This window comes from Polypterus senegalus, chromosome 9, assembly GCF_016835505.1.
Source record: "Polypterus senegalus isolate Bchr_013 chromosome 9, ASM1683550v1, whole genome shotgun sequence".
NCBI classification, from domain to species: Eukaryota; Metazoa; Chordata; class Cladistia; order Polypteriformes; family Polypteridae; genus Polypterus; species Polypterus senegalus.
In genome coordinates, this window is record NC_053162.1 from 165,982,603 (window position 1) to 166,010,601 (window position 27,999).

The 27,999-nt window shown below is 39.3% G+C and overlaps 1 protein-coding gene across 3 annotated transcripts in view; it reads left to right on the forward strand.

Moving 5' to 3' along the window:
* The first annotated feature begins 825 nt into the window (after positions 1 to 825).
* robo4 (roundabout, axon guidance receptor, homolog 4 (Drosophila)) overlaps positions 826 to 27,999 on the forward strand; it is an 89,113-nt gene continuing 61,939 nt past the window's right edge. The window contains exon 1 of one of the 3 annotated variants that reach the window (XM_039764136.1): positions 826 to 1,242. In XM_039764136.1, coding sequence (XP_039620070.1) covers positions 1,047 to 1,242 — 196 coding nt within the window. In that variant the 5' untranslated portion in view covers positions 826 to 1,046. Of the gene's footprint in view, positions 1,243 to 24,325; positions 24,576 to 27,999 lie in introns of those variants that run through there. The other 2 variants (XM_039764135.1, XM_039764137.1) reach the window with 2 other exon arrangements.

Below are 27,999 nucleotides of genomic sequence, written 5' to 3' on the forward strand. Positions count from 1 at the left end.
GAAACATGGGGGTCTAATAAATGTAACAGTTGCCATTAAAATTTATTGTCTGTGGGATGGCAAATGAAAACGTTTCTGCCGCCTGGCTTCTCTTTTTTTTTTCATTTAATTTCTTTTTTCACTGTTCCCTTTTCACATCTCTTTTGGACTTCTTTCTTTCTCTCTTTCACTCTTTTATTTTCTTTTTACTTGTTTTTAGTTTTTTCCATTGTAAAAAAAAAAAAGAAAAAGAAAAAGCTGGGGCCCATCCACAGCTCAGCCGACAAGCAGTTAAATCTGTCAGGGACGGTCAATTTTGTTTGAAAACATGCGTTTTCTAAAGCTCTGATGTCCTTTTGTACTGGGTGGTGGGAGGTGGCGGGGGGTGCAAAAAGGCTATGGAAGGAGATTTTTTTTTATTTCAAGTCAAAAATAGAAAAGATTTTTAGAAAAAAAATCTTTGGCTTGGCTATTGAGTAATTTTTGCACCAAATCGCATCAGCAATGTGTTACAAAAATAGACAAGTCCCGTAAATACAGAGATAATCTGTTTTGTCTGTGCGCCACACTTGGGCTGACATCCTCGTTTTTCTTTTTCTTTGGCCACCATGCAGAATGAATGACACAGATGTTTTTTGGAAGACGACGAAGCCCCTTGGTCTCTTCCACTGTGCTGCTCTCACAGCATGGTGCCGAAACTTGTTTTTCAATCATTGTGTTCCAAAGTTTGAAAAGAAAAAAAAAAGTGAGAGAGTGTGAGAGCGCAAGAGGAGGGAGGGACAGGGTGGGTGTGAAAGCACGAGAGAGAGCGAGCGAGTGAGCGAGCAAGGGAGTGAGGGAATGAGGGCGAGATTGTGAGGTGGAGTACAAAGCTGTCAAAGAACTGGCCAAAACGAAAAGAAAAAAACATGCTCTATAACAATCTCCAAATTATTTAGCACCAGGAGGGAGACAGAGTGCATGTCTGCCTCACTGCTTTCGACGCGCCCAATCCAGGGACTGGAAGGTATGACCGCCTGCCTCCTGTGTCGACGTCCACCTGTTGTTAGAGTCACCCTCACACTACAATGCTTCTTGGTGTCCTGATTCTGCTGCTTCATTGTGCTCTGGGCATCCACACCTGGGCGGAGATACCGGAGCAGTGCCAGTGTCGCTGTACTTGTCCACCAGCACTGGCACCGGTAGGTGCTGGGAATCAACAGAGGAGACATCGCCAGCACTATTCTCCACACAGAAAGCTGCAACGTCCACACCGGAGACGGGGTAAGTCTGGTCTAAGGGCTTGGCAGGGCAGTCCCCGGGGAATGAAGGTGGCATAATTTGCATATACTTGTAACATGTAATACGTCTCAGGTAACACCATGGTGGAGGGTCTTTGCGTTTAAGAGCTCTGATGGAGGGTCATTGGGAAGATTTTATTGAAATGAAGTTGAACAGCCTCTTCATAATATGAAATTGGTGGATTATTGGGGGATCTTGTTTCTCCTACTAAATCATAACATGTGCCGAGATCTAAAGAAAAAGAGATCAGGAGCTAAACAAAGATCTGAATGTCCCCAAATGATAGTAGATGGGAACTCTTTCTTACTTTGTCACACATTTAGGTCACTGGTGTCAGGTGCATTCACACGTTCTTGGCTGGAATTAAGCACCAAGGTGAGCTCCTAGGTTTCAGAAAGACTTTTAAGAACATTAGAAATTTTGAGAAGAACAGGTCTGTGAACCCAATTTGGCTTGTCAATTGTCAGCCAATGTCAGAGAAGGGGGGATTTCATAGGTCCTCTAGGTGCTGCATGGAGCCAGATTAATAAATTCCATATATTTCCATGGTTTTTGATTTTTGTGTGAAATGTACTTTTTATGCAGTGTCCACATGGGTGTCCATGTCTCTCCTTTAAAGAAGTAGCTTTCTGGTGCCTTTGAGTCCCAATGTGAACTGTAGGTACATCATTGAAGTCTCCTCTGAGTCTCATATGGGGCCTTGGAGATCTTGCTGTGACTGAGGTTCATTCACTTTACAGCACCATTATCCCCATTAAGGTTAATTTGCTGCAAGTCCATGCTGGTTAGTCACTCTGAAGGAGACTTCTCTCTAAGTCAAATCCAGGCGGTCTCATTAGAACATTTAAAGGAATTGCTCACGGCATTTTATTTCACCAGAAATTGTGTGTAGCTTTGTAACAATAAGTCTTATTTCCTTTTCATAGTCAACAGAAACAGGTGGGCGTACTGTGACATTTTATACTGACTAAAAAGAGATGAGTGGTGGGATTTGTTAGAGGTGGATAGCAGGTTTCCACAGTGTCCTGATCAATACACCAATCAACTTCTAGTTTGATTCCTCTGGTAAAACTATTTCGCATGCTGCTTTGGCACAGATGAATGAGTGACTCTGTAATTTAGTGATAGGTTGAGGGTTAGGGACAGGGACAGATCTTTGTCTTTCTCCACATTTGCATGTTTTTTTCCTCTTTGTCTGTCTTGAAATGCCATGCATGTATTTCAGACTTGGGGGAAAATAAGGTAAAATGTTCACTTGGGCCTTCATTGTCTAAAATCCTCAGTCAAAACAATCCAAAGTTGGAGTTTGGGCGGTCTTGAAGCTATCTCAGCAATGTAATAACACACCCTGTACAGGATACCAGTCAACTGCAGGATATACTTATAAATACATTAACAGTAGGCCAGTTTGAAGTCAACAACCAAACTAACATTCATGTCTTTGCAAAGTGGGGTGACAACTAGAGTACCCAGATAAAAAACCCACATAGATAAGGGACAAATATCTAACCTCCGTGCAGAGGGTGACTGGCTGAGAATTCAACCCCAGTGTTCTGGAGCGCTCAGCCTGCACTAAACGCTACACCACCTTGGCACCATTGCAGTTACTTGAGAACCATCTGTGTAAACTGGAAAATAACAGAAGAGATGGTGGAAGTGTTATATAGTAATATATATTACCATAGATAGGGTCATCCCTAAACATGCAAGAGTGCTGTAAAGATAATTGATTGTTTTTTGCCACTTCAGGTACACAACTACGTATCTGTAGTTAGATGCAGATGCCATTAACCCTGGTCAACAACCTAAAAGTGGAATCTCTTGGTATCTGAGAGTTCAACATCCTGTTTATACTTAAAGACAGAAATGAGGAAGCTTAATCACGTATTCCTTTATCCATCAGTCTTTATCTTTTATAGACCCTTTTCCAAGATGAACATTATGATGAACTTTCATTTTACATTAGCTCTCTCCCGAGTGTCCTTTACAAAAGATCAAGTGCAGTGCTAAAATTAATCTATTTAATATTTCACACTTCAGAAAGCAATCAAGTGATATCTAGAAGAATCTATACTGCTATAGCACATCTCACTGCCTTAAAGGATATAAAATCTTTGGAAGGGAATCAAGTGAATTTTCATATTGGCCATTTATCACGAATAAATAAAGGAGGGATTGTGCATAGAGTGATGCCAATGTAACCCCACAGTCCTGAATTAGATAAGCAGATGAGAGAACTCGTGCATGTCTTTCCTATGGATTCTTTTCCTAAGTAAGTAGCAGACAACAATAGTGTGATGAATATTTGTTTAATAGTATGTGTACTCTTTCACAGGAGGCACTTTCTTAAAATGCTTTAAAAAGGAAAGAATTAGGAAAATTCACTATTTCATATAGCACAGTTCTAAGAATGCTTTCAAAGCAATTAAGTTCATTATTATCCACTGATTCCTTTTTAAATGTCCATCTTTCACATCAGGCTCATGGAGCACCTGAGCCCCTTCCAGCAATATCTGACACAAGGCAGGACCTGACCCTGAATCAGCATGTTAGGCCATTGCAGGACACACCAAACACATAAACCTGAGTTATTAGGCATCTCAAGTCCGGGGGAGCCTTAGAGTGAATGTAAAATTCTTATAATCCTCGTCCTGCACAGCGATCCACTGCAAAGAGTGGCTGACCTAGGACAGGGGAATCCGGTACAAAAGAATCATATCTGAACTGCTTTAAATTGGAGTAGCTGCATGCAGTGGATAATATGAACATGCTTGTTTCTTTACAGTATTTCTTTACTTGTATTGATACCTGTTTCTGAAGGGTGTTTCAGTATTAGGGTTTATGCTATTTTTTGTTGTATTTTTTACAAAAACAGACCCATTTAAAACAATTCAAGGTCACTTGAGATTGGAGCCTATTCTAGTAGCACTGAACATAAAGCAGTAAATGATAATAATAGCATTATTATTATTATTAATAATAATAAGAAGAAGAAAAAATACTATTATTCTTATTCTTTTTATTTGCATTATAGCACCCTTCATTTGTAAAAATGCAGCTGAAAGTGCTTTCCATAGATTGTATAGATTAATAAATACAATAATAAAAATACAAGACATGATAAAAAATAAAATATCTAAAGTAACATGTTTTAAAATATACTATATAATTAAAGCCTAAGGGCTATGCGTGTGTGTGTGTGTGTGCGTGTGTGTACAGTCCCACCTCATTGGTCAGTTTGCCTTTGGTGTCATTGGTCAGTTTGCCTTTGGTGTCATTGGTCAGTTTGGCTTTGGTGATGCAATCAAAAGAGGAAGTGTGAGTGTGAGTCACACAAGATGAGTAAACCGTAGGAGCCACACTGAGAGTTGTTTTCAAAGACTGGAAATGCAAAAGCAGACAGGAAGTGACAAAGGCATCTTAAAAATACAGTAATCCCTCCTTGATCATGGGGGTTGCATTCCAGAACCCCCCGCGATAGGTGAAAATCCGCGAAGTAGAAACCATATGTTTATATGGTTATTTTTATATATTTTAAGCCCTTAGAAACTCTCCCACACTGTTTATAAATTTTCTCTGCACAGTTATACAGTAAACCCTCGTTTATCGAGGTTAATCCGCACCAGACAGATAAATGAATTTCCACGAAGTAGGATTCTTTATTTATAAATCTAATATTTTCGCAGTTAGAGCATTGAAAACCTGTTTACGACCTTCTAAATAAGTTTTTTTAAGGAGGAGTTTTATTTAATATAAACATATCTTCCTCTTCAAAGGAGTGCTGTCAGGAGCAGAGAATGTCAGAGAGAGAGAGAAAAGCAAACAATCAAAAAATCAATACGAGCTGTTGGGCTTGTAAGTATGCAATAAAGCGCTGCAATGAAGGGATCAATGTGAAGGTAGTCTTTCAGCATTTTTTAGAAGAACGTCCGTACGTGCTCTGATTGGGTAGCTTCTCAACCATCCACCAATAACGTCCCTTGTATGAAATCAACTGGGCAAACAAACTGAGGAAGCATGTACCATAAATTAAAAGACCCATTGTCCGCAGAAATCCGCGAACCAGCGAAAAAAACGTGATATATATTTAGATATGCTTACATTTAACACCTGCGATGGAGTGAAGCCACGAAAGTCGAAGCACAATATAGCGAGGGATCACTGTAACGTCAGAGCCTAAGAAGCAGGCTTTACAGGAACGCTCAACATGGGAGGTTCAGACACGCGGATACCAAGGTATATGTGGGTCAAGAGGTATGAAATATTTTCGCTTTTATTTTATTACCTGACTTTGACAGGTAACATGGCTAGTCTTTTTCTTCTTCTTTTTCTTCTTTTCCCACTTCTACTTGGGGTTAATGTGCTTGATCAACTTCTCCAAACAGCTCAGTCTTGCACCTTCTCCCCTGTCAGACCCTTTCCTTCAGATCTTCTTTTGATTTATCCATCCGCCTTGACTTTGGCCTCTCTCTCTTTCTCTTCCCCTGGATTTCCATTCCCAGCCCTCTTTTGCCCACATATTCATTGTCTGTCCTCTTCAAATGTTCCTACCACTCCACCCTACTTTCCTGCACTTTCTTAGACATGTCTCCCACTTATGTTGCACCTCTGATTGTCTCATTTCTTATTCTTCATGGTTCAAGGTAACGTGGCTAGTATAACAGTAAAACAACACGCCACAGGTCGTGAGCTCATTGTGGGGCCCATTCATGTACATGACATACTGGTGCCAATTTGAAGTCACCAGTTAGCCTAACCTGCACATATTTTTTGGTAAAACACACAGAAATTGGAGAACATGTTAGCTCATCACAGGCAGCGAAAAGGGAGAGGGTGTGAACCCAAGATGGTAGATCTGTAAAGTAAAAGTGCTATCCACATGTTTTAATTATAATCTGTTTATAAGGAATGAATAATTTAACAAGAATAAATTTAATTTAATTGAAAATTTATATCAAGCAGCCAACAGAATAATCTGTGTTTTAGGGTTCAAGGTTTTAATTTAGCCATGTTTACCCCCCAAAAAAAGCATGAAATTTCCCTTCTCAGTTGCTCCAATAACAGACAAAGAAAAAAAACAAACAAACAACATCAAAACAAGTGAAAAAACAAACAGAAATTCAAACAAATTTACATCATTAGAAAAACAGATTATCAGTAAACTACTTCCAGCAATTTGATAGTGAGTACCTAAAAGTAGTTGCACGATACATATGAAAAGCTCTACACTTTTGAATGTGTTATTATCTCCAGCATTCCTTATTTGTGTTTATGCGGTGATCCCAGCTCCTGTAAAAGCCATCACTGCACATGAGAAGAGCATGCCAGCTCTGGATAGCGGGATTCAAAACCAGGGCTAGCGGCAATATAAAAAAGGAATACTCCAATCAAAAACATATTGTTTTATGTTCCTTACCCGATGCAGTTTGTTGTGATGGCCAAAAAAAATTGAATCTAATGTTTTCATGCCAGAAAGAATGGAAAGAAAAATATTTATGGTAAAATACAAGCAAAAACTGACCAATGCTGTACAAATGTACTTATGAAAAATATCCATAGAAAAAAAGATTAAAAAAATCTCCCATTTCCCATGTGGCCTAAATCGTATGTCAGTTATCCAGTCGTATGCTCAAAATGTGTAAATTAATTGGATTTTTTTCTAAAATATTGCTAAACCAGTAACAGCGCACTGCATGTTACCACTTGACTTGATCATTCCTAGTTTTCATCCTCTTTCTCTGTCTCTTTTTAGCATTCATTTGCTTAGAGGTTGATGCGCTTGCTGCTTCCTGAGCAGATCTTCTTTTCTCCACCCTAGCGGCCCAATTCTTCTCTTCTTTCGTCGGCATCTTTTCACGTTAAAACTGATTAAGTCAGTATTTGTATTGCAATTACTTACTTTTCTTTCATTTTTCACTTAAGCTGGCACTTAAGTCTTAAATCTGCATCAAGAATGATTTAAGATATGAAGAGGTAGGGGAAGTGACGGCGAAGGTGGTAGGGATGAGAACGGCGCCCGTATGCATGCGCCGCACGACTGCCATGCTAGCTAGTGCCGAGAGTTGATTCTACAATAAAATAAAAAGTGGAATACCCTTGGAGGTCAATCATCACCCTGAAAGCGGACAGTAAATTTCATATAGCATATGTGTACCAAATTTCAGGTCAACAGGTCAAACGGTTTGTGAGCTACAGGTAATTCTTGTATAATCCTGGACAGACAAACGGACAGCCACAGTAGTGTACTATATAAGAAGATACTTCTGAAAAAATCAACACGCATCATACACAGGAAACACATTCCCATAATAATCTGAATTGAAGACAGGACTCTTATCCACCAAATGAAGGGGCAGAGATGGGTCTTCATTGAAAAGCACAGCATTGTGGTAACGCGTTGCTTTGTTTATGCTGTGTACTGACATTTCCAAAATTAACTATTTAACAAAAGTTTAGCAAAAAAATGTGCATGTCTTTCACATTTTCATCACACAACCTGATAGGACGTAATGGGAGGTTTTTTCTTTTCTTTTTTCCGTGGTTGTTTTTCTCATCATTTTCTGTTTTTACAGAATTGGCCACCACTAGATTCTGTTTAATCATAAACTTTTTTTATTTTCATTCTGCATGAAAACAGGAAATTAAAAATTTTTCTCAGCCATCACTACAAACTATGTGAATGTATAAAAATATATAATTTTTGGGTGGAGTATTCCTTTAAAGAATATCAAATTTGCACTGTGCCTTGTCATACAGAATATGGAGAACAATATGTTACTATGTGTTTAAAATTTTACAGTGATCTAGTTAACAAATTAACCCTGTGGAATATGGCTGGCCCTTCATCCCAGCCAATACCCCCAGGCCACCAGATGGAGCTCTCCCTGCAGCATGGATGTGCCCCGGATACCAGCAGGGAATTATGGACAATGGTGTTTTCCTCTACAGCCCTGCTGGATACCACAGGGGCAAACAGAGGACGCTGCAGGGAGGCCCAGAGAGTCGTTTGTTCCCTATAACCCAGAAGTGCGTCATAGGCAAAGCGACAGCGGAAGTGACGTACTTCTGGGATGAAGAAGAAGGACTTTTTATCTGACCGAGGACTAGAAAAGACTGTGGGAAATCCTCAGACGAGGAACTGAGCTGGGTGGAAGGGTGGCAATGCGTCTGGAAGAGGAGGATTGGTTATTGTATTGATTATTGTGTGTATTTATGAGTATTGTGGAGAGGAGGGTGCTTTGTGCACTGTTGATTAATAAAAAGTCATTATTTTGGACTTTTATCTGGTATCTGGCGTATAGTCTGAGGGTTCAAGGGAGCGATAGCGCCCGCTATCTTTTACACCCTTAAAACAATAACTAAAAGTATAATTATAATTTTTATTTTTCAAAAATTTTTTCTTTTACAATAAGCATCATCTTAGGATCAGTAAAGGCCAACTTTACAACAAATCGGTTTTGCACAGCACCATTCACAGTGACGACATTGGCGGACGATTAAATAAACAGTACAGAGAATCTTCACTTTTAATTCTCCTTTAACAACAGGCCACCTTGTAAAAACCTTCAAAGGCATAATGTGATGAAACGTTTCTTTTATACGGCACCCGTGAAAGGAATCACTTTTGGAAAATTCTTAAAGAGAAATCAAGGGCAATGTTATTATGTGTCTTTTGTTATGCTGTGTTTTTATTTTGCTATAATGGCAGGCAAGATTAATGATATAATAAGTTCTTATAATGCCTAACACCTTTCATACAAGAATTATGTTGAATTTGTAATAATATGATGGGTCTTTTTCTGTGGCACTTGTAAAATGATTTTTTATACCAAACACCCTAAAAATGTAATGATGATTCTTTAAATTCACAGTTTGTGCTTTACTAAAACTTAAAACCTAAAAAAATGACCATAGCATGACTAACCCCCACCACACTGAAGATGTAATAACTGTTAGTCTCACCGTCCTTCTTCTGTCTTCAAAGAGGGCTTAAAAATCATAACTGCTGCCCTTCATCCACATCCCCAGTCCTGATGGCTGATTTTCAATTATGATTCCCACTCCACCCCAAAAAAAGTCCCCGCAGTGCTTCTCTGTGTCTTTTGTAAATGCGCTCTGCCCAACGTTGTTGAATCAATATTAGCCTCCGTCATCTGAGCCGGGCATTCTTACAGATACAATGAGCAGTTCACTAAACAACACTTTATTTATGTGTCCTTTTTAAGACGATGAACTCCTGGCACAGGACGGGGACTTTACTTTCACATTTTTTCTCATTGACATGCAGGCCGCCAGCTCCTGCAGACGTGTCTTTTGCATCACAATCTCTTTCACTTGTCTTGTTCTTTGAGCCAGTTGCATTGGCTAGATAGTGTATCTTTCACTTCCAGACTCGACCTCCTGACTTTTGTGAAGATCGACCTAAGGCACAGCAGGACTGAACAGGGAATTCTCTCTCTCTTTCTGGAATGTTCTGTAGCCAGTACAAACTAATAGGGCAGAAAATGATTTGGGAAAGGTAGCCTGTCCCAGAGGGAATGATTTGGCCTCCTGCCATTGTTTTCTCTTGTGGTCTCAGGCCACTTGCTCCACTTTCTTTCAGCTGATGTCTTACACAAGATAACATTATGAGTAAATAGAATAAGTAATAAACCTGGCATAGAAAATATTGATAGAAGTAAGAAAAGATTCCTATAGTTGACCAAGTGGATCCAGCCTGACATTACAGGTTCCTTAAGAAAAGAAGAGAAGAGTACAGCAGCTGTGCAGAGTTTAGAGCAGGCAGGTCTTTCCTTCTGGTGTGCACGTGTCGCATCCGACTGAAAGGTGCTGACGCCAATCTAGTAGACGTCTCTGTAACAATGATGATGGAGATCTTTTGTCTTGTTTTGCTTTTTGTACCGGCATCTTGCTTCAATTGTGCAGTTTGTTACCCAAAAGACAAACATGAAGTTCTTGTTTCAGGGATTTGTGTCCTTGGGGTCCTCTATTAGATGCCCTCTTGGGTGCCCTCCCATCTATGTAAACTACATCAGAATTAGTAAAGTCCAGATGGCCCACAGGATGGAAGCTCTGGCTCTCTGGAGAATCCGATTGAATCGTCTTTAAAAATGGTTCTCTGTGTAAGACATCAGATGAGTGGGTTGAGTACAAAGAAAGGGGCATTGTGTTTACTACACCATGCAAAAAGTTACCAAAAAAGGCATGTACCCTGTTTATTAAATAAAAGTCTATAATGGGAAAGGAAAGTGTATAAGAGGGCTTCTCGAATTCAGTCCTGAAGAGTCACAGCGGTTTCAGATAGATAGATACTTTATTAATCCCAAGGGGAAATTCACATAATCCAGCAGCAGTATACTGATACAAAAAAACAATATTAAATTAAATAGTAATAAAAATGAAAAGATTTAAAATAAAATTAATGTTCGCATTTACTCCCCCGGGTGGAATTGAAGAGTCGCATAGTGTGGGGGAGGAACGATCTCTTTAGTCTGTCAGTGGAACAGGACGGTGACAAAAGTCTGTCACTGAAGCTACTCCTCTGTCTGGAGATGACACTGTTAAGTGGATGCAGTGGATTCTTCATGATTGACAGGAGTTTGCTTAGTGCCCGTCGCTCTGCCACAGATGTCAAACTGTCCAACTTTAATCCTACAATGGAGCCTGCCTTCTTAACAAGTTTGTCCAGGCGTGAGGCGTCTTTCATCTTTATGCTGCCACCCCAGCACACCACCGTGTAGAAGAGGGCACTCGCCACAACTGTCTGGTAGAACATCTGCAGCATCTTACTGCAGATGTTGAAGGATGCCAACCTTCTCAGAAAGTATATTCTGCTCTGAGCTTTCTTACATAGAGCATCAGTATTGGCAGTCCAGTCCAATTTGTCATCCAGCTGCACTCCCAGATATTTATAGGTATGCTCCCTCTGCACACAGTCACCTCTGATGATCACAGGGTCCATGAGGGGCCTGGGCCTCCTAAAATCCACCACCAGCTCCTTGGTCTTGCTGGTGTTAAGGTGTAAGTGGTTTGAGTCGCACCATTTAACAAAGTCTTTGATTAACTTTCTCCTCCTCCTGCCCACTCCTGATGCAGCCCACAATAGCAGTGTCATCAGCGAACTTTTGCACGTGGCAGGACTCCGAGTCATATGGCCCCTTGATGCTTCCATATCAAAATAATGGCTCTTACAGTTGACCAGGGCTAAGATCTAGCAGAGGAGAAAAGTCACAAACTGACTTGTGGTAAAAGTGGCATCCTATGACAGGTTTTTTGGTTTCCAAACCAAATGTCTATGCTTGCAGATAGCAGGACGTATTACCTAATTTTATGACTTGTTATTATTTGTATTCTCCTACATCAAATCACTTTTATAATGTAGATTCATGAGGTCATCTATGGATGTTACATGAGAAGGCCTGGCTCATAATCAGCGTTTCAATTCATAACAAAGGTGTTCAATAGGGTTGAGGTCAGGGCTCTGTGCAGGCCATTCGAGTTCCGCCATGTCTTTATGGACCTGACTTGACGCACAGGAGCAAAGTCATACTGGAACAGAAAAGGGCCTTCCCCAAACTGTGGGTCCACAAAGTTGGAAGGCACAGTTGTCTGAAATTTCTTTGTACGCTGTTGCATTAACAGTTACCTTCATTGGAACCAAGGAGGTTAACTCAGAATCTGAAAAACAGCCCGAGACACATTATCACTTGTTTACCATAATTTACATTGAGCAACAAGTAGTCCAGAAGGTAGTGTCCTCCTGGCATTCACCAAACCCAGATTCATCCTTCAGACTGCCACTGAAGCATGATTCACCACTCCAGAGAACATATTTCCACTGCTCCAGTATCCAATGACAATGTGCTTTTCACCACTCCAGCTGATTCTTGACATCGCACATGGTGATCTTAGGCTTGTGTGCTACTACACATCATTGGGAACTCATTTCATGAAGCTCCTGAAGCACAGTTCTACTGTTGATGTTGTTTCCAAAGGCAGTTGTCAGTAATGCTGCAGATTAATATGGGTGATTTTAGAATCCTGTGTGTTTCAACACTCAATGGTCCAATGCTGAGAGTCTGAGTGGTCTTCCACTTCAGGCCTGAGCTGCTATGGCCCCTTGATGCTTCCATATCAAAATAATGGCTCTTACAGTTGACCAGGGCTAAGATCTAGCAGAGGAGAAAAGTCACAAACTGACTTGTGGTAAAAGTGGCATCCTATGACAGTAAAGTCACTGAGCCAGTGCCAGTGCAAGGTTGTTAAGCGTATTAGTGCACTAACCCACAATTCGGTAGCTAACCCGTGGTGCTGGGTTTATCCCCCCCTTATGAATTTTGCCCTAGGTCAGGGGTGGGAAATGTCCAATCCAATTGTTTAATTAGAAACCAATCCTTGCCAGTCTCAGACCTTATTTAATTTTATAGCTTGTTAGTCTGCAATGTAAGGTTCTTATATCGTAGATTTTTTCCTTTCAAAGGATATCATCCAAATGATTTGAAGCCTAAAACAGACCATTATCTGTCCGTCACATTTTTCTATTAAGTGTTTTATTAAATCAAACATTGCATGATGAACACACACAGATGTAAATAGAAAAAAGCTAGATGGAGAAGTGGTGGCTGCTTTGTCATGTACATCATATTGCTAATATGGAGTCATTAAAACACTGAATGCAGCGGTTTATGACTAAAATAAGCAATTAAGGGTGGGGAACCTTAGCAATCGAGACCACTAAAATGAAGCATCAAAATATCACTTGAGCAATAAGTGCTTCATCAGCAATAATTGACTTCTCATTAAGAAACTGGGTTGGAACAAAAACCTGCAGCCACTGTGACTCTCCAGGACCGACGTTGCCCACCCCGGCCCAAGGCGAATGCCTAATTTGCTTTAATGGTGGCGTCAGAACTGCTGGGCTCTTCTACTGCCTATGTTTGTCAGTGGAGATTGCATAGCTCTGTGCTTGAGTTTATGCACCTGTTGATAACAAAACACCTGAACTTAGTAATATGGAGGGGTGTTCACATACTTTTGGACATATAGTGTACCAAGCTAGTAAAAATCAAATGGAAAATAATTGAGAGGAAACATTTTGTAATAGGTATCAAATATAGATTTACCAATACCAGCTTACCAGATTTAATACCTAAGAAGGCAGGTAGTGTACAAATTGGAATTGTCAAGAAATGTCTGATGGTATTGAAGTGTACCATACGGAAACTAGCAGCTCTATCTGTTACCTCACGATTAAATGAAAACTTATGTCAACTCCCTCATTTGCATGTTCACATTTCAGGGAGACCAAAAAGTTGAATTTGACAGCTCCTTTCAACGATGTTCAATGATTACATTTGTTTTGAAGGAGTATGTTACAGCAGGTGACATTTATGCATGAGATTACAGCACATATGATGGGTGAAATATTTTAAAGACTGGACCACAGGCATCACCAGTCAGACCCCTAGTAGTAACCTAAAAGCAAAAAAGAGAGATGACATCATTAGACAGAACTGACATGTGACAATTCAAGAAGTAACAGTGGAGAGAGGATCTGAGCACTTTGAGGCCTGAAAGACATCAGCATTGCTAGGAAAAAACAAATCTGATCTGTTTAATCTGATTTATTTAATTTCTATCAAAAAATGTAGATTTGATTGACATTGATTAATTTCCAATTGCTATCTCTATTGAATTATTGTATTTAATATTTTACTTTTGACTAATGTCAGTAATTGCTAATTACATTAACACTGTCCTAGAACTGAAATGTAAGTTATTCCTGAAGCTCAAAGATTAGGAGACAGAGTGTAGATAAGATAATGATAATCTACATATGGAGAGATCATAAGGGAAGATCCCGAGGTTTTGCCCCTATTTATGTATTTTTTATGTGTCATTTCCCCCCTACTTCCTTACTGTATTGATTCACAAGAGACACTAAAAAGAAAATAAGGATGATTGTGAGAATCAAATATCAAAGAATGGACCAAAGGTCATAACACACAGTCATGGAGATCTTTTGTCTAAGCCAATCCATGATCAAAAATTCAAAGTCAAAAAACAACTGCAAAGAAAAAAATAGGAAGGGCTATATATTGAATTTTTAACACCACAAAATAAGGTTATCCGTCAAGCTCAGATACCCTAAAAACATCCAGGGGTGACTTTTATATCGTTACTAAACTTACGTCACAAGCAAGTGGACCCCAAAAAATTCTGGAAAGGATCTCCATGCAGATGGCAGAAACTGATATCTAACATGGCTGATGCCCAAACGGAAAACAAAATGGTGTTGTGATAAAGCATGATTAAATAGTGCTGTTTTCAGAATAGGAAATACACAAAATTAAAGACCAGTGTTGTATTCCTTGAGTGTCAAAATGCCATAATACAAATCTACATTTTTAGGAAATACACAGGAATTTACACAGAAAATGTATAAATGTTGTCGATCATTACACTTACCCTTGTTTTGTTCTTATCATGAGTGTTCTCTGATTATTAGTAATAACAGTCGCTTTAATAATTTATTACGAAGATTATGATATTCATTATTGTGTTATTTTGTTTATTGTTTTTTATCCATAACAACATTTTATATGAATTTTTGATAATTGCAGCCATCTTGTTTAGCAGTTGCTATCGTGGTTGTAAAACAACAACAACAACAACATTTAATTTATATAGCACATTTTCATACAAATAATGTAGCTCAAAGTGCTTAAAATATGACAGGATATTTACATGACAAGTGACGTTGTAACACACGCACACAGTATTTAAGATAGAGGCATACGTCCCATGATAATCGAGTCTTTGGATTAAATAATAAAATCTATTATGAATTTTCACGCAAATTTAGTTTTATTTTTAGTTGCATTTAGAATTCTGCTTTCGTTTGCTAATTCTACCTCTCAGTTTGTGAATTGACTTGATGAAGATGCTTGCTGGCTCTTTGGTAATGACTCTGTGATCGGTATGTGCCTACCCTGTTGATAATCCCTGAAAATTCTCAACATCTCCATGTTCTTTTTATTTTCTAGTCTTCAGAAATGACATTTTTTACATCTTGACTGTAGTTTTATATTTTTCCTGTCCTTTTTTCTGGTTCCTTACCCTCAGCTGTGTTTAATGTCTGCAGGAATGGGTCTTTGTTTGAGATTTGGACGCTTAGGTGTTGCAGTGCTTCGGCCCGCACTTACCTGAGACTCCTATATAAGACTCTCATTTGCCATAGAGCACGGCTGTTGGTTTGCAAGCATTATCTGTTGTGTTCTTGTGCTCGTCGTTGCACTCTTTCCTCTTGTTTGGTGATCTTCTGAGACTTTGTTCCCTGTGTTCTTTTTCCATTCTGTCATGGTACTGTACATCAAACATGAGACATCAGGCAGATGAGTTTCTCTTCACTTTGTGAGATGAAAAACACTTGCATTCCTTATACCTCGTCACTGCATTACACACATTGTACTGCTAGGTGAGCATTCATTGCTTGAAAAACTCAGACCTGTTCGATTTTGTTGGGCTGAGTCGCTGGGTATGTTAGACTAGATGACTAAACTTCACGTGAGCACGTCGCCAACCACCTCCTGTTAACGAAGATTATGAACGTGGGCTACACCTAAAAATCATTGGACAAATCATCTAATGTGACATGGCCTTTACAGCATGTTCTAAACTTAGTGTAGTCATTAAATGTTTTTTGAATGTATGTTGAGAGATCCAGTCCCATGATCAAGGACACTTACTGTTGCCTTTTTGTTCTTTGCCACAGAGAGTTGCACTTATTGTAGCTGACCTGGGCCACCCAGAATGTCTTAATCATGGTGGATTTTAAGAAGCAATAGACCCTGAATATTAAGCTATGAGAAAGCTTTCCTGCCTTACCTGAGATCCTACAATGAGGTTCTTTGTCCATGATGCCTGCAACTGCAGTCCAGTGACGTAGAGCATTTACATTTATGCACCTCTGTGCATTTCCTTTTGTTAATTTTGAAAATGAAATGCTCATCAGTGTCGATTATCCAATTTACACAAAGAAATAAGAGTAGGTTACGCTTAGAGGCATCATTTAGCTTGTACGTCTGTGACACCTATTGGCTATGATTTCTTTGTAACGGATTTGCTTTAGTGTCAGAGTCATGGGGTGTTTCAGCACTTCATTACTCTGTTTTTTCCATTTATTTTGGTATTTTTTGGAGCTTTGAGGTTTTTGGCCTCATGCAGTGAAGATTTAATCTAATGTGCAGCAGGTTATGCATTGATATGATGTATTTGTCTTATATTTTCTCACACACGTATGCCCAGTAGATGCCAAAATGACATTACAGCGGTCATTTCCTTTATAAGCAGATGGAAAGCAGCATGTGTTCTCAAATTTCTGTTTGTTCTTTGATAAAGGGGGGCAATCACTCGCGACCTCTACTGCCTGCAATGTACTAAATGTTTATTTGTTTAAAGGAGCTTTATTACCATAATGTCTTTTAGTACAGTGAAAACCTTATAAAACACCAGTTTATTATGATATACAGTACATCTGTGTGTGAATGCAAATAGAAAGTCATGTGTTCTGCTAAAATTTGCCACTGATCTAAATTTCATAGCTGCATTAGAAGCATGTTTAATGACAAAAATTATATTTATATAATTTATGTTACTTATTTTTATATTATTTTGTATTACTTTTATATTACTTATTTCCTCCACTATAGACTATAATAGATAGATAGATAGATAGATAGATAGATAGATAGATAGATAGATAGATAGATAGATAGATAGATAGATAGATAGATATGAAAGACACTATATAATAGATAGATAGATAGATAGATAGATAGATAGATAGATAGATAGATAGATAGATAGATAGATAGATAGATAGATAGATAGATAGATAGATGTGAAAGGCACTATATAATAGATAGATAGATAGATAGATAGATAGATAGATAGATAGATAGATAGATAGATAGATAGATAGATAGATAGATAGATAGATAGATAGATGTGAAAGATTAATTGGAGCCCACCAAGTAGTCTCATTTTCACAGAGTCAGCTATTCTTTGCTCAGATTAACTCAGCTGACCCCTCATTCTCACGCTAAAGCAGCCCCTTCATGCAGGATTGAATAAAACCGAGTGCAAAGTTCACTTTACTGGTCAGATTAATAGCCTGGCAGATCAGAGCGGAGCTGGCACATGACCTAAGGCTAGGAGGTGATAGACAGGTCACCGGACCCCTAGGCAGTTGCCTCTCTGTGTTGAAGCTTTAGGTTTAGGTTAATGAAGAACTCATCAGTCATATATGAAAAGATCCTTTATAGGAAGCTTCCATATGTCCAGTGATCATCTCTCATCTTATAGCAAGGGTGACACTATCCTTGGGGGGCTGCCCACTCAGTGGGTTTTCATTAACAAAGTAATTTTGTTTTTTTTGTTTTTTTGGGGGGGTTTAATGAAAGTTGATGAACTTATGAACTGTGACTGAGACAGAAACAATTTTGCGCCAATTATTAGACATACAATGATGTGGGGAATCTTCATATTCTACAGCACAAAGCGCAGAACTCCCAGAGCTTTACAGGCTTTCCAAACCTCTTCTCATTCAAAATAAACTTCGGATCAAAGAGGTATTTACTGCTTCAGCCCTGATTGGCACACAAGCCTTCCATTCGGTGCTCTGTTTTCTTCTGGAGGACTGCTCTTTTGTGTATAGATGCCACTTCTAGCTCCATTGTATTTGTCATATTTATGAATAGAATATATAAATCCCATACACTTCACTCATGCAGAAGCATGCTGCATAGAAAATCAGAGACTTCACCTTCAATTCTCATATCAGAACAATTACATTGTGTGTCTGTGCTGTCATATTTTATGCTGGCAGCAGTGGGCATGCGATGGAAACTGGAGTAAAAAACAGTCCACTGTAGAGTCCACATGGCCACACAGGAAACTTAATGTCAACAAGTGACCTGGAATATGGCAGTCCCAGAGAAACCTTACATAAACATTTGGGTGCACATGAGGAATTCACACACAAGTCATCTGGGATTTAAGGAGATGCATCATGCCATATGTACATTGAGCTAGCAATCCACTTATCTTTGTGGTGACACATTTGTTCTTGAAAGGCTGGTCAAGATCTCTGTATGAAGCAGTCAGAATCCACCCTGGTTGAGATCCATCCATTTTCACAACTGCTTAGTTCATCTCAAGCTTGCAGGGCCCCAGATCCTTATTAAGTGTTATATTTCCATCTGTTCCTTAAATTGTTAATTCACATAATTCAATTTAAGATTCACAAGTTATCCTGACAGGATCAAATTCATGTTTGGGTTGGAGTCTATCTTTGCAACTTCTGACACAAGGCAGGAAATAACCCTAGAGAGGGTACCAGTCCATAGCAGGGCCCAGCCACTTGTACACACGTAAAACTAAGAGTCAACAGTTGATCTGCCAGTCACTTGAATGCCTGTTGTAGCACTGATGTGCTTTCTGGGCAGGGATGGTCATTCAATGATATTAAAGACCGTTGCCATCCTGTCCACTAAACGTGCAGGGAGGGCACTAAGTGGTGTCAAACACTGGGATATCCAAGTATACTGTACTGTGCTACGTTTGCCTTTACAATCAATAAACAAATCTGTTCCTACCTTCGAAGTAAACGGTCAAGTGAAATATGCTGTAATGGTGTTATGGCAAAGTTGAATGAAGCACTTAGAATGCACTCTTGAAACTGGATCCATGACTATATGAAAGTTCCCACTAGAAGTAAAGAAGTCCGTTAGCTTTAGGCACACGCTAACAACCAGAGTTTCATGACTGATGCTATTGTACTTTAAGCTGAGATATCACCCATTATCTAAAGTGACAATTTTCTTTACTGGTCCACCAGCACTGGGTGCAGAGCCACAGTTACCTTGGATGGTGAGTTTAGAGTTTAGAGTTTAGAGTCACCAGTTCACCTAATCTTCTATATGGGGAAGAAATCTCAAATACTTGAAAATAACACATATGGAAACTGCAAACCCCACAAAGCCCACCAGGCCAAAAATCAAATGCATGTCTTTGGAACTTTGAGACAGCAGTACTATGCACTGCCACTGAAGGATTAGGCAGTCACTTTTCATTTAAGCAAACAATCTGACAATAAGAAACTCGCTTTTTTCCAAAATTAATATGCTAGAAGTGAAAATCCCAGTAGAGACGTTGTTGTATTTCATGAAGTAAAATTAATTGTTCCGGCTGGTGGACTTCATGCACATTTCCTGACTGCCAAAACACATCAGCAGAACTTAACTAAGTTGGGACTTACTCAATACACGACCTGGTAACTGAGCCGCTGATGCTGTTATTTTCTTAAGTAGGTGCTGTCTGTACTGTGTGATCAAATGAAGAATTGCAGGTCCATAAGAAGAAATGTTGGGGCGCCAACCCTTTCGTCCCTGTTTAATTCAGTAAAAAATAATAATAAACAAAACATACACTTAATGGCACTGGAAAAGAACAGAAAAGCTCCTTTAAGGTCTAGAATACCTTTTTGGTTTGGGATGCCTGTGCAGTCACTTAGCCAGGTGTTCCGGTGGGGTCTCATTCAAAGTGACGCCTCCTTCTGGCAACCACAGCATATGCAGCTGGGGCATTAGAAGGGACGGAGTCAAATGCCCTCACTGGGGGTCTTCTCAGCACTCTGGACGGAATAGAAGAAGACGTGGTTAGTGCCAGTGCCCCCTCTCGACCTCACTTACCTTAGATAAGCCCAGGGAGTGATCCACTGACGTACATGTGTGATAGCTGCTTACATTGTTTAAGAGTGATGAGTGGCACGGTGGTACAGGGGTATCTCTGGTGCCTCGCTACAACAAGGCCAGTGCTCAGTTCTCTCCATGTCCATAAGCGTTTCCTCCTACAATCGAAAGATATGCAGATTTAATGTATTGATGTTGCTAAATTGCCCCCTGATATGTGTCTCTGTGTGTGTGTGTGTGCATGTGTGTGTGTGTGTGTGTTCATGCTGTGATGGACTGGAGCCCAGTCCAGGTATGGTATTGTTCCTACTTTGCACCCAGTGATTTCTGGGATGGACTCCAGCTGCCCTGTGACCATGCCCTGGATAAGCAGGTTAAGAAAATGGATGGATGGTAATTTATCTTTGTCATGTTGATGCAGTAGTGCTGCTTCAATGATTCAAATCTCATTCCAGGTAATTACTGTCTGGAGATGGCACATTCCCTTTATGTGAATGACTTATTTATGCTGTGAAGCCATAACTAAATAACATATTTCAATTTAACTATGTTTTATCCAAACTGTCTATGTAGTTGCTGCACCTTTGTGGTCGTCATTGTTGGACTGAAACCCTAGCCAAGGCTGATTTTTGCCAGGATAAACTCCAGCCTCCCAGAAACTTGATTTGGGTTTGAAAATGTTTTGTTATGTTACATTCCATTACATACATCACATTACGTTACGTGACTTTATGTTACAGTATATTATGTTATGTGTGATAAGGATGAGGCAAAGACATTGTAAAGGTTTGGTGTAGCCACCCGTATATTGTTCCACGGCAGGAAAATAGGTAAAGATATACAGAGATGTTCACTGATCTGAGTCTAAAACAGAACTGATTGTATGGAGGCAAGATGGCGGCTTTAGAGGCCGGAACCGGAAGTTATGTCATCAGGACCAGAGTTACATCATCATTTGGGTCGGAACCGGAAGTGATGTTGTTGGGGCCGGAAGTGATGTCTTTTGAGGTGTCGGAACCTGGGGGGATTTCCTGAGACTGTAACCCGCCTCCCCCTGGTCTGGTGTGGAATTACAATTACTTAGGCCCTTTAGCTGCCTCCTACTCGCACGTGTGTGACACATGTTAAGTTACTTTACATTACATTACGTTATGTTATGCTATGTTATGTTATATTACTACTGAATTTCCTTTTACATACAAAGACATAATGGGAAGGTAATATATACAGTGAACTGTTGGAATTATTATTATTATTATTTTTATTACATAAGAACATAAGGAATGTAACAAACGAGAGGAGACCTATCACTTCATGCATCGTTCATTTGTTTAGCTCATAGCTAAGCTCTCCCAAAATATCATCGAGATGCATCGTTGTTTGTTGCAGATTCTCACAACTCTTTGAGTAAAGACGTTCTTACTTGGGCTCAGTCCTAAATGCACTTCCATTTAGTTTAAAGTATGTGATTCACCATTTAGTCCAGAGAATTCTGCTGGATCTGCTTTATCAATGTCTTTGAGAATTTTGAAGACCTTCAGTAGGTCCACTTGGAGAACATTTTCAGAAAATTAAAAAAAAAACAAATACAAAGAGTTTAAGCGGGGCAGGTGGGTATGTGCACTGTATGTACTGCCACTAAGATTAATCTCCAATAAAGGGCAGTTTTCTTTGTCCAAAGTTGTTTTTTTAAGGTGACAGTCGATGTAATTATGTTACTAATCATCAAACGTGATCATTTAGTTCACCCCTCCTAGTCTTCCCTGCATGCCACCTCCCCTTAAAACTAGTTTACTGTTTCAAATTTTGCTTGAGAGGGGTCACTTGTATATTTTGTGCACAGTACAGTTCTCCTCTTTTAGATATCAGAGAGGCACTCATGCCGGTAAAACAGAACCCCAACCAGCTATTTAAATAACCGCAAAGTCACTTGTGTGTCTGAGTCTTGTGCTTAAATGTGCCTGCCGCCTGGACAGCAGTTTGAGCAAACCTCCATGACAAAATATTTCATAAACAAAAATGTCTCTTTGATGAGGTCAATACAAATTTTGAAATGCTTCAACTTTCCATTAATCCATCCGTATCTAGAGAACAGGGACGCCAGGAAGCTGGAGCCTAACCTAGCAGAGACTGAACACCAGCACAACACAGGATAACCACATGCATACACACACACACACACACATGCACATGCACATGCACACACACACACACACGGGCAGACACATGCACAAACACACACACTCACGCATACTCGCACTCACACACACACACACCAACCAATTTGACTCAGCAGTCTATCAGACCTGAACTTCTTTCAAAATCCAGTCCCAGGTGGCCTGAAGAGTACACCATGCTTGCGTGTTTTACTGTAACTAGTTTAACAATAACAAAGTATTTATTCTGCCAGAAGTACAATAAGCAGAAAATAAGTAAAAAAAAAAAAAAAACAAAAGAAAAAACATTTTTGTCATTTCAATATTATTAACAGAAGTTGTGTACTTTTTAAACTTTGACAGTTCTCAATGTGTTATTGAAAATGAGATTTAGGTCACACTGTAACTTTGTATTATGAACAATTGATGAGTTGTGATTTGGAATATGATCTAAATATGTAGCAGTTTGGTTGTGACTTATTTTTTTTATGGTTTGTCTTCCCTCCCAAGCTTTTCCATCCATGATAAACGTCCCTGGCCAGGCCAGCTTAGTGACAGGCTCTTAAAGCCTTGGGCAGAACAGCTCAGCTCCATTTTCCACTTTATTTTTAGATTTTTATTAAAACAGCAAAATGTTCCAAAGCCATGAAATGTCAGTAGCTAAAAAACAAGAACCTTAAAATCTTAGATGACTTCTGACCAGTGCCTCTGCCATGACCGGTTATGAAATCATTTGAGAAAATTAAAGAGGAGGCTGATGTAGAGTTTTAGATTCTGACGGCTTGCCAGTCTAATAGAAGTATAGAGGACGTCATCGTCACTTAGCTTCATCTATTATGTAACGTTGTATGGCATGAAGACTACCGTGAGGTTCTTGTTTGTAGACTATCCTGTCCCACCTTCTTGCAGAGAGAATTAGAAAAGATTTTAATTTGGACTTCAGTTTGGCAGGGTGGGTGACTGACTGCTTAACAGACAGGACTCAAAGCATGAAAGTCAATGATTGTCAGTCTGATGCGCTTTCTTCGTCCTAGGGGTCACCACCGGGGTGTGTTCTTTCACCTCCTTTATACATTCTCTACACTAATGGTGCACACTAATGGTGTACTCTACACCATGAGTGCTCACTGCTATATTATACTTATATAAATAAAGTTTATTTTTGATGGCCGTGTACTCTGTGATGTGTTTTTAATGTTATGTTGAGGTATCTCTGTAAAACATGCTGAAAAAGTAGATTTCTCATATGGGACAATAAAATTGAATTGGACTAGTAAATAATAATAATAATAATAATATGCGGTGGGCTGGCGCCCTGCCTGGGGTTTGTTTCCTGTCTTGCGCCCTGTGTTGGCTGGGATTGGCTCCAGCAGACCCCTGTGACCCTGTAGTTAGGATATAGTGGGTTGGATAATGGATGGATGGATGGATAATAATAATAATAATAATAATAATAATAATGAAGGTCATTATTATTAGTAGTAGTAATAGTAGCATTATAAGAACAGCTCACTTTAGCCACACTAGAATGCAGATTGTACGACTGTGGCAGACTCCCCTGTAGCATGCGCTGAAGCTGCTCCATGAAATGATGGATTGCAGCTCATAATGTTGTTGACTCATGACTGGTGACATCTCCTGGCTGATGTAAGTTGTTAGCACCATTACATTATTATTTCAAGGAAGGTGTATCTTAAATTGTTTAATTCATCCATAAGACCACATCTGGCATGCTGTGTGCAGTTTTGGTCACTGTATATTACAAGAATGGTCTACCACTATCAGTTAAAGTTCAAAGATCACAAGCTAATCAAATTCAGGCTATTTGAAGTATAAGTTGTGAGGAAAGACTGAAGAAGTTTAGGCTGTTCAGCCTTAAGTAAGCTCACACATGGAGTGTTTAGAACGATTAAACCGGTAAGTAAGGTGGATGCCAGCTGTTACTTTAAAAGAAGTCTTACCCTGAAAACTAGTAATAAGTATACAGAATTTGAAGTCTGAGCTTCAAACATCGACATCTGTCTCAGGTGATCCAAGTGTAAAGCAGATGCGCATACTGGCCGCCGCGCCCGCAGAACGGCTAGTTGCGCAGGTCTCACGAGCGCGCACGCGCGCATAGTCACAGTACACAGGAAAAGCGCTAGCAGTGACTAACTGGCTGACTTAGCGCAGCTCTGAATTCCTGCGCTCCTGCACAATGGCATGGTGTCCGGTCTGACGCACAATTAGGAAGACTGACAAAAAGAGAGAGAAACACGGAGGCCGAGGACAGCAGATCGACTTCAGAAGAAGAGAGGTCTGCCATTCCTGCCGTTCACACTTTTTTGTAGAGTATACAGCATGTCTCCGGATTGTGCGCTGTTCAAGCCGCTCCTTCTCATATGGAATGTTCTTCTGCCTGTGACTGGTAAGCGGAATTTTTGCTTCATATATAAGTAAAATTCTTGTCTTTAAGTAAGTAATTGTGCTAGTGGCCGCCGAGATCAGAGGTGATATCTGCATGTTTTGGGGATTGCATCTTATTCTAAATGTACCTAAACCAAGCAGGTGGCTGCCTTATGTACTTCTTTAAGAGCCTCATATTTAAGTGTACAAAGTACGTACTTGAAATACTTGTGTAATAATTCTTTATTCCTTATGGACTGTTGTGGTTCACAGTAACTCGTTGAAGACAGACTGTACAGGTGTAGATGTGAGTGGCAGACCATGGAAGATAAAGGTAGCTGGCCGAAAGGTGACACAATCCAAGGTTCATCATTTTATACATCACAACAGTTAAAGACTTGGTGACCTACACCATGGAAATCATCTGGACCCCTTTTAGTCCATTAAACCTATACATACAGTTTTAAGTTTTATCAAACTAAACATTAGATGTTCAGCAAACAGTGTTACATGCAGAGACCTTTGATCATTATTAAACCATCTTTTAGAGAATTTGAAATTTACTATGGAATAAGACCATTTATTCATCTTTTATTAAGTTACAGGTATTTGGCTTCTATTTCAGCAGCAGTAAACTCAAAACAGGAGTCTGGAGCAGTGAGGCAGCAGACACTTACATAGTGCCAGTCTGATTTGAAGTCATTCATTTCTTTATTCCTTCATTTTCTGAACTTGAATATTTCACTACAGGGACACAGGGGGCCGAGGCTTGTCCCAGCCCTGCTGAGAGACCCGACAGATGCAGTTTGATCTTGAGGCCCTCTCAAACATGCAGTAATATTAGCCCAGTTTAGATCTGCCAATAAATTAAACCTGCACATCTTCAAGGTGTGGGAGAAAAATGTAAAGAAAACTTTAATAGACACAAGTCAAATATGGACACTTCAACTATCTATGCTTATCATTTACCTCCCAGTGTTCATATCAATAAACTGAAATTATACAAATATTCATCCTCACTAAGTATCTGACTAATGTCTTCTTCAAGGATAACCTTGTGATCTGCATTTACTGACACTGTCCGTGTGAATTGGGAAGATTTCTTTAAAACTGACACTTTTGCTTGTTCAAGTGATATAAACAGTGCATTTCAGGCAGCCACTAGTCACAGTCTCCCTTTTTTCATCTGCTGGTAATCAGGCTGAGAAGCTCTTTCCGCTAGTTTTCAGTAAACACACTGAATGCCTCAAAAAGCACAGGAACAAGTTGCTGTTGACAGTAAGGCGGCACTGAAATCTCTTCTCGTCACGTTTTTTTTCCTGCTTACATTGTTCTGAAAATAGCAGACAGTATCCTGCCTTACTGGGACGGCTTTTGTTTTGTAAGTGTGCTTGGGAAATGTGTTTATCAGAGTTGTGAAAAGTATTCTAATAAAATATTTGTAGGATGGCCATGGATCAGAATGTACGTGTCATGTACAGGAAATACTGTTATTTGATTTATAAGACACTGTTGTTATTAGTAGTGATAATAGCAATTGAAATGCTGCATTTACCTACTGCTACTAACACTCCAACTGATACTACTATTACCATTAAATCCTGCTAGTACTTCAATAACACATATCTTACCACTGTCTCTACTTCTCCTATTTCAACTACTACAACTCCCATTGTTACAATTAACATTACAACTCCAATTACTACACTGCTATTAGAATAATAATTCCTACTATTCCTGATAGTAATATTATTACTACTACTTCGCTTTCTACTAATTCTACTACAATCACAACTCCTACTACTGCTTCGGAAACTATTGTTGTGGCTAAGATATCTACTACTCTGTCCTTGCTACTATAAGTCCTCCTCTGCCTCTGCCTACTTCTATTACTACTACTGCTACTACTACTATTAATATTACCACAGCTACAGCTCCCACGACTCCAACTACAACAACTGCTACTTCTTCTACTACTACTGCTGACAACAAAATTCCAATTACTCCTAATATTTACATTACCACAGCTACAACTCCCTCTACGCAGAGCTACTAAACAGCAACAACACCAACTACTACTACTACTACTACTACTAACAACAACAAAACCACTATTACTCCTCCTCATCTTACTACTATTACTACTCATACTACTCTTAATATTAATTTTATTACAGCTACAACTCCTGCTAGTCTACTACACAAACATTAAATACTCTTACTGCTCTTGCTAATACTACTCCTACTATTATTACCTACTACTGCTTCTAATAAAAATAGTAATAATTAGTAATAATAAATACCTTTCTATTCCTTTTCTCAAATTATGGACCACAGGGAGCCAGGGTCCATCTTGGCAGCATTGTTCTTGAGGCAGGACCCAAAACTGGATGAATACCACATCATTACAGGGCACACTCATGTACATGCCAAGGTTGTATGAATTCAGAGTTACCAGTCAGCTTAATATGAACATCTATAGGATATGGGAGGAGTACATGGAGAAAACCAAAATGTGGACATGTTGAAAGTTTGTTAACTGTATGCAGATAGTGGCTAAGCCAGAATTTAAAACTCAGAAATCTGATGCTATGTACTGCCCTTTTGGCTGTGATTGGTGTGTAATAACTGTCTGTCTATTGTATAGTGCCTTTCATATCTATCTATCTATCTATCTATCTATCTATCTATCTATCTATCTATCTATCTATCTATCTATCTATCTATCTATCTATTGTATAGTGCCTTTCATATCTATCTATCTATCTATCTATCTATCTATCTATCTATCTATCTATCTATCTATCTATCTATGTCTATTGTATAGTGCCTTTTATATCTATCTATCTATCTATCTATCTATCTATCTATCTATCTATCTATCTATCTATCTATCTATCTATCTATCTATCTGCCTGTCTGCCTGCCTGCCTTCCTGCCTATCTTTATTTATTTATGGATTGATTGATTGATTTATTTATTTATTTATTTGTCCATTGGATTGTTCATCTGTTGAAAAATGTTGTGATTCCCATGGCCCAGAGTTATTAGCTATTGCTTCCCCAGCAAAGTCAGCTAATAATAATCACAATAGGCATCTCAATTACTGGCACTTCATGGCAAGTCTTTGGCCATTTTGGGAGGTGTTGGCGCGCCTTGCGTTGTGCTCTGTCGGGGACATTGTTATGTATGACTGGCATGTTTTGAGAGAGGCCAACAATGGTGGTATTGTAGGGCCACTGGCAATTGCAGGATCACTCCCTCGTGGCCGAGAGAGCAGGTGACGGATTTCCTGTTGCTCTCCAATTGTGCTTGAGCAGAACAGGGCATTTATTTTTCCTCACAGTAGTGGGAACAATTTCACGGCTGTCATCCGGCACACTGAGGAAACTGCACTCTTCTTAATAAAGCAAGAGATGGAAAACAATTGTTCCCAACATTCAGAA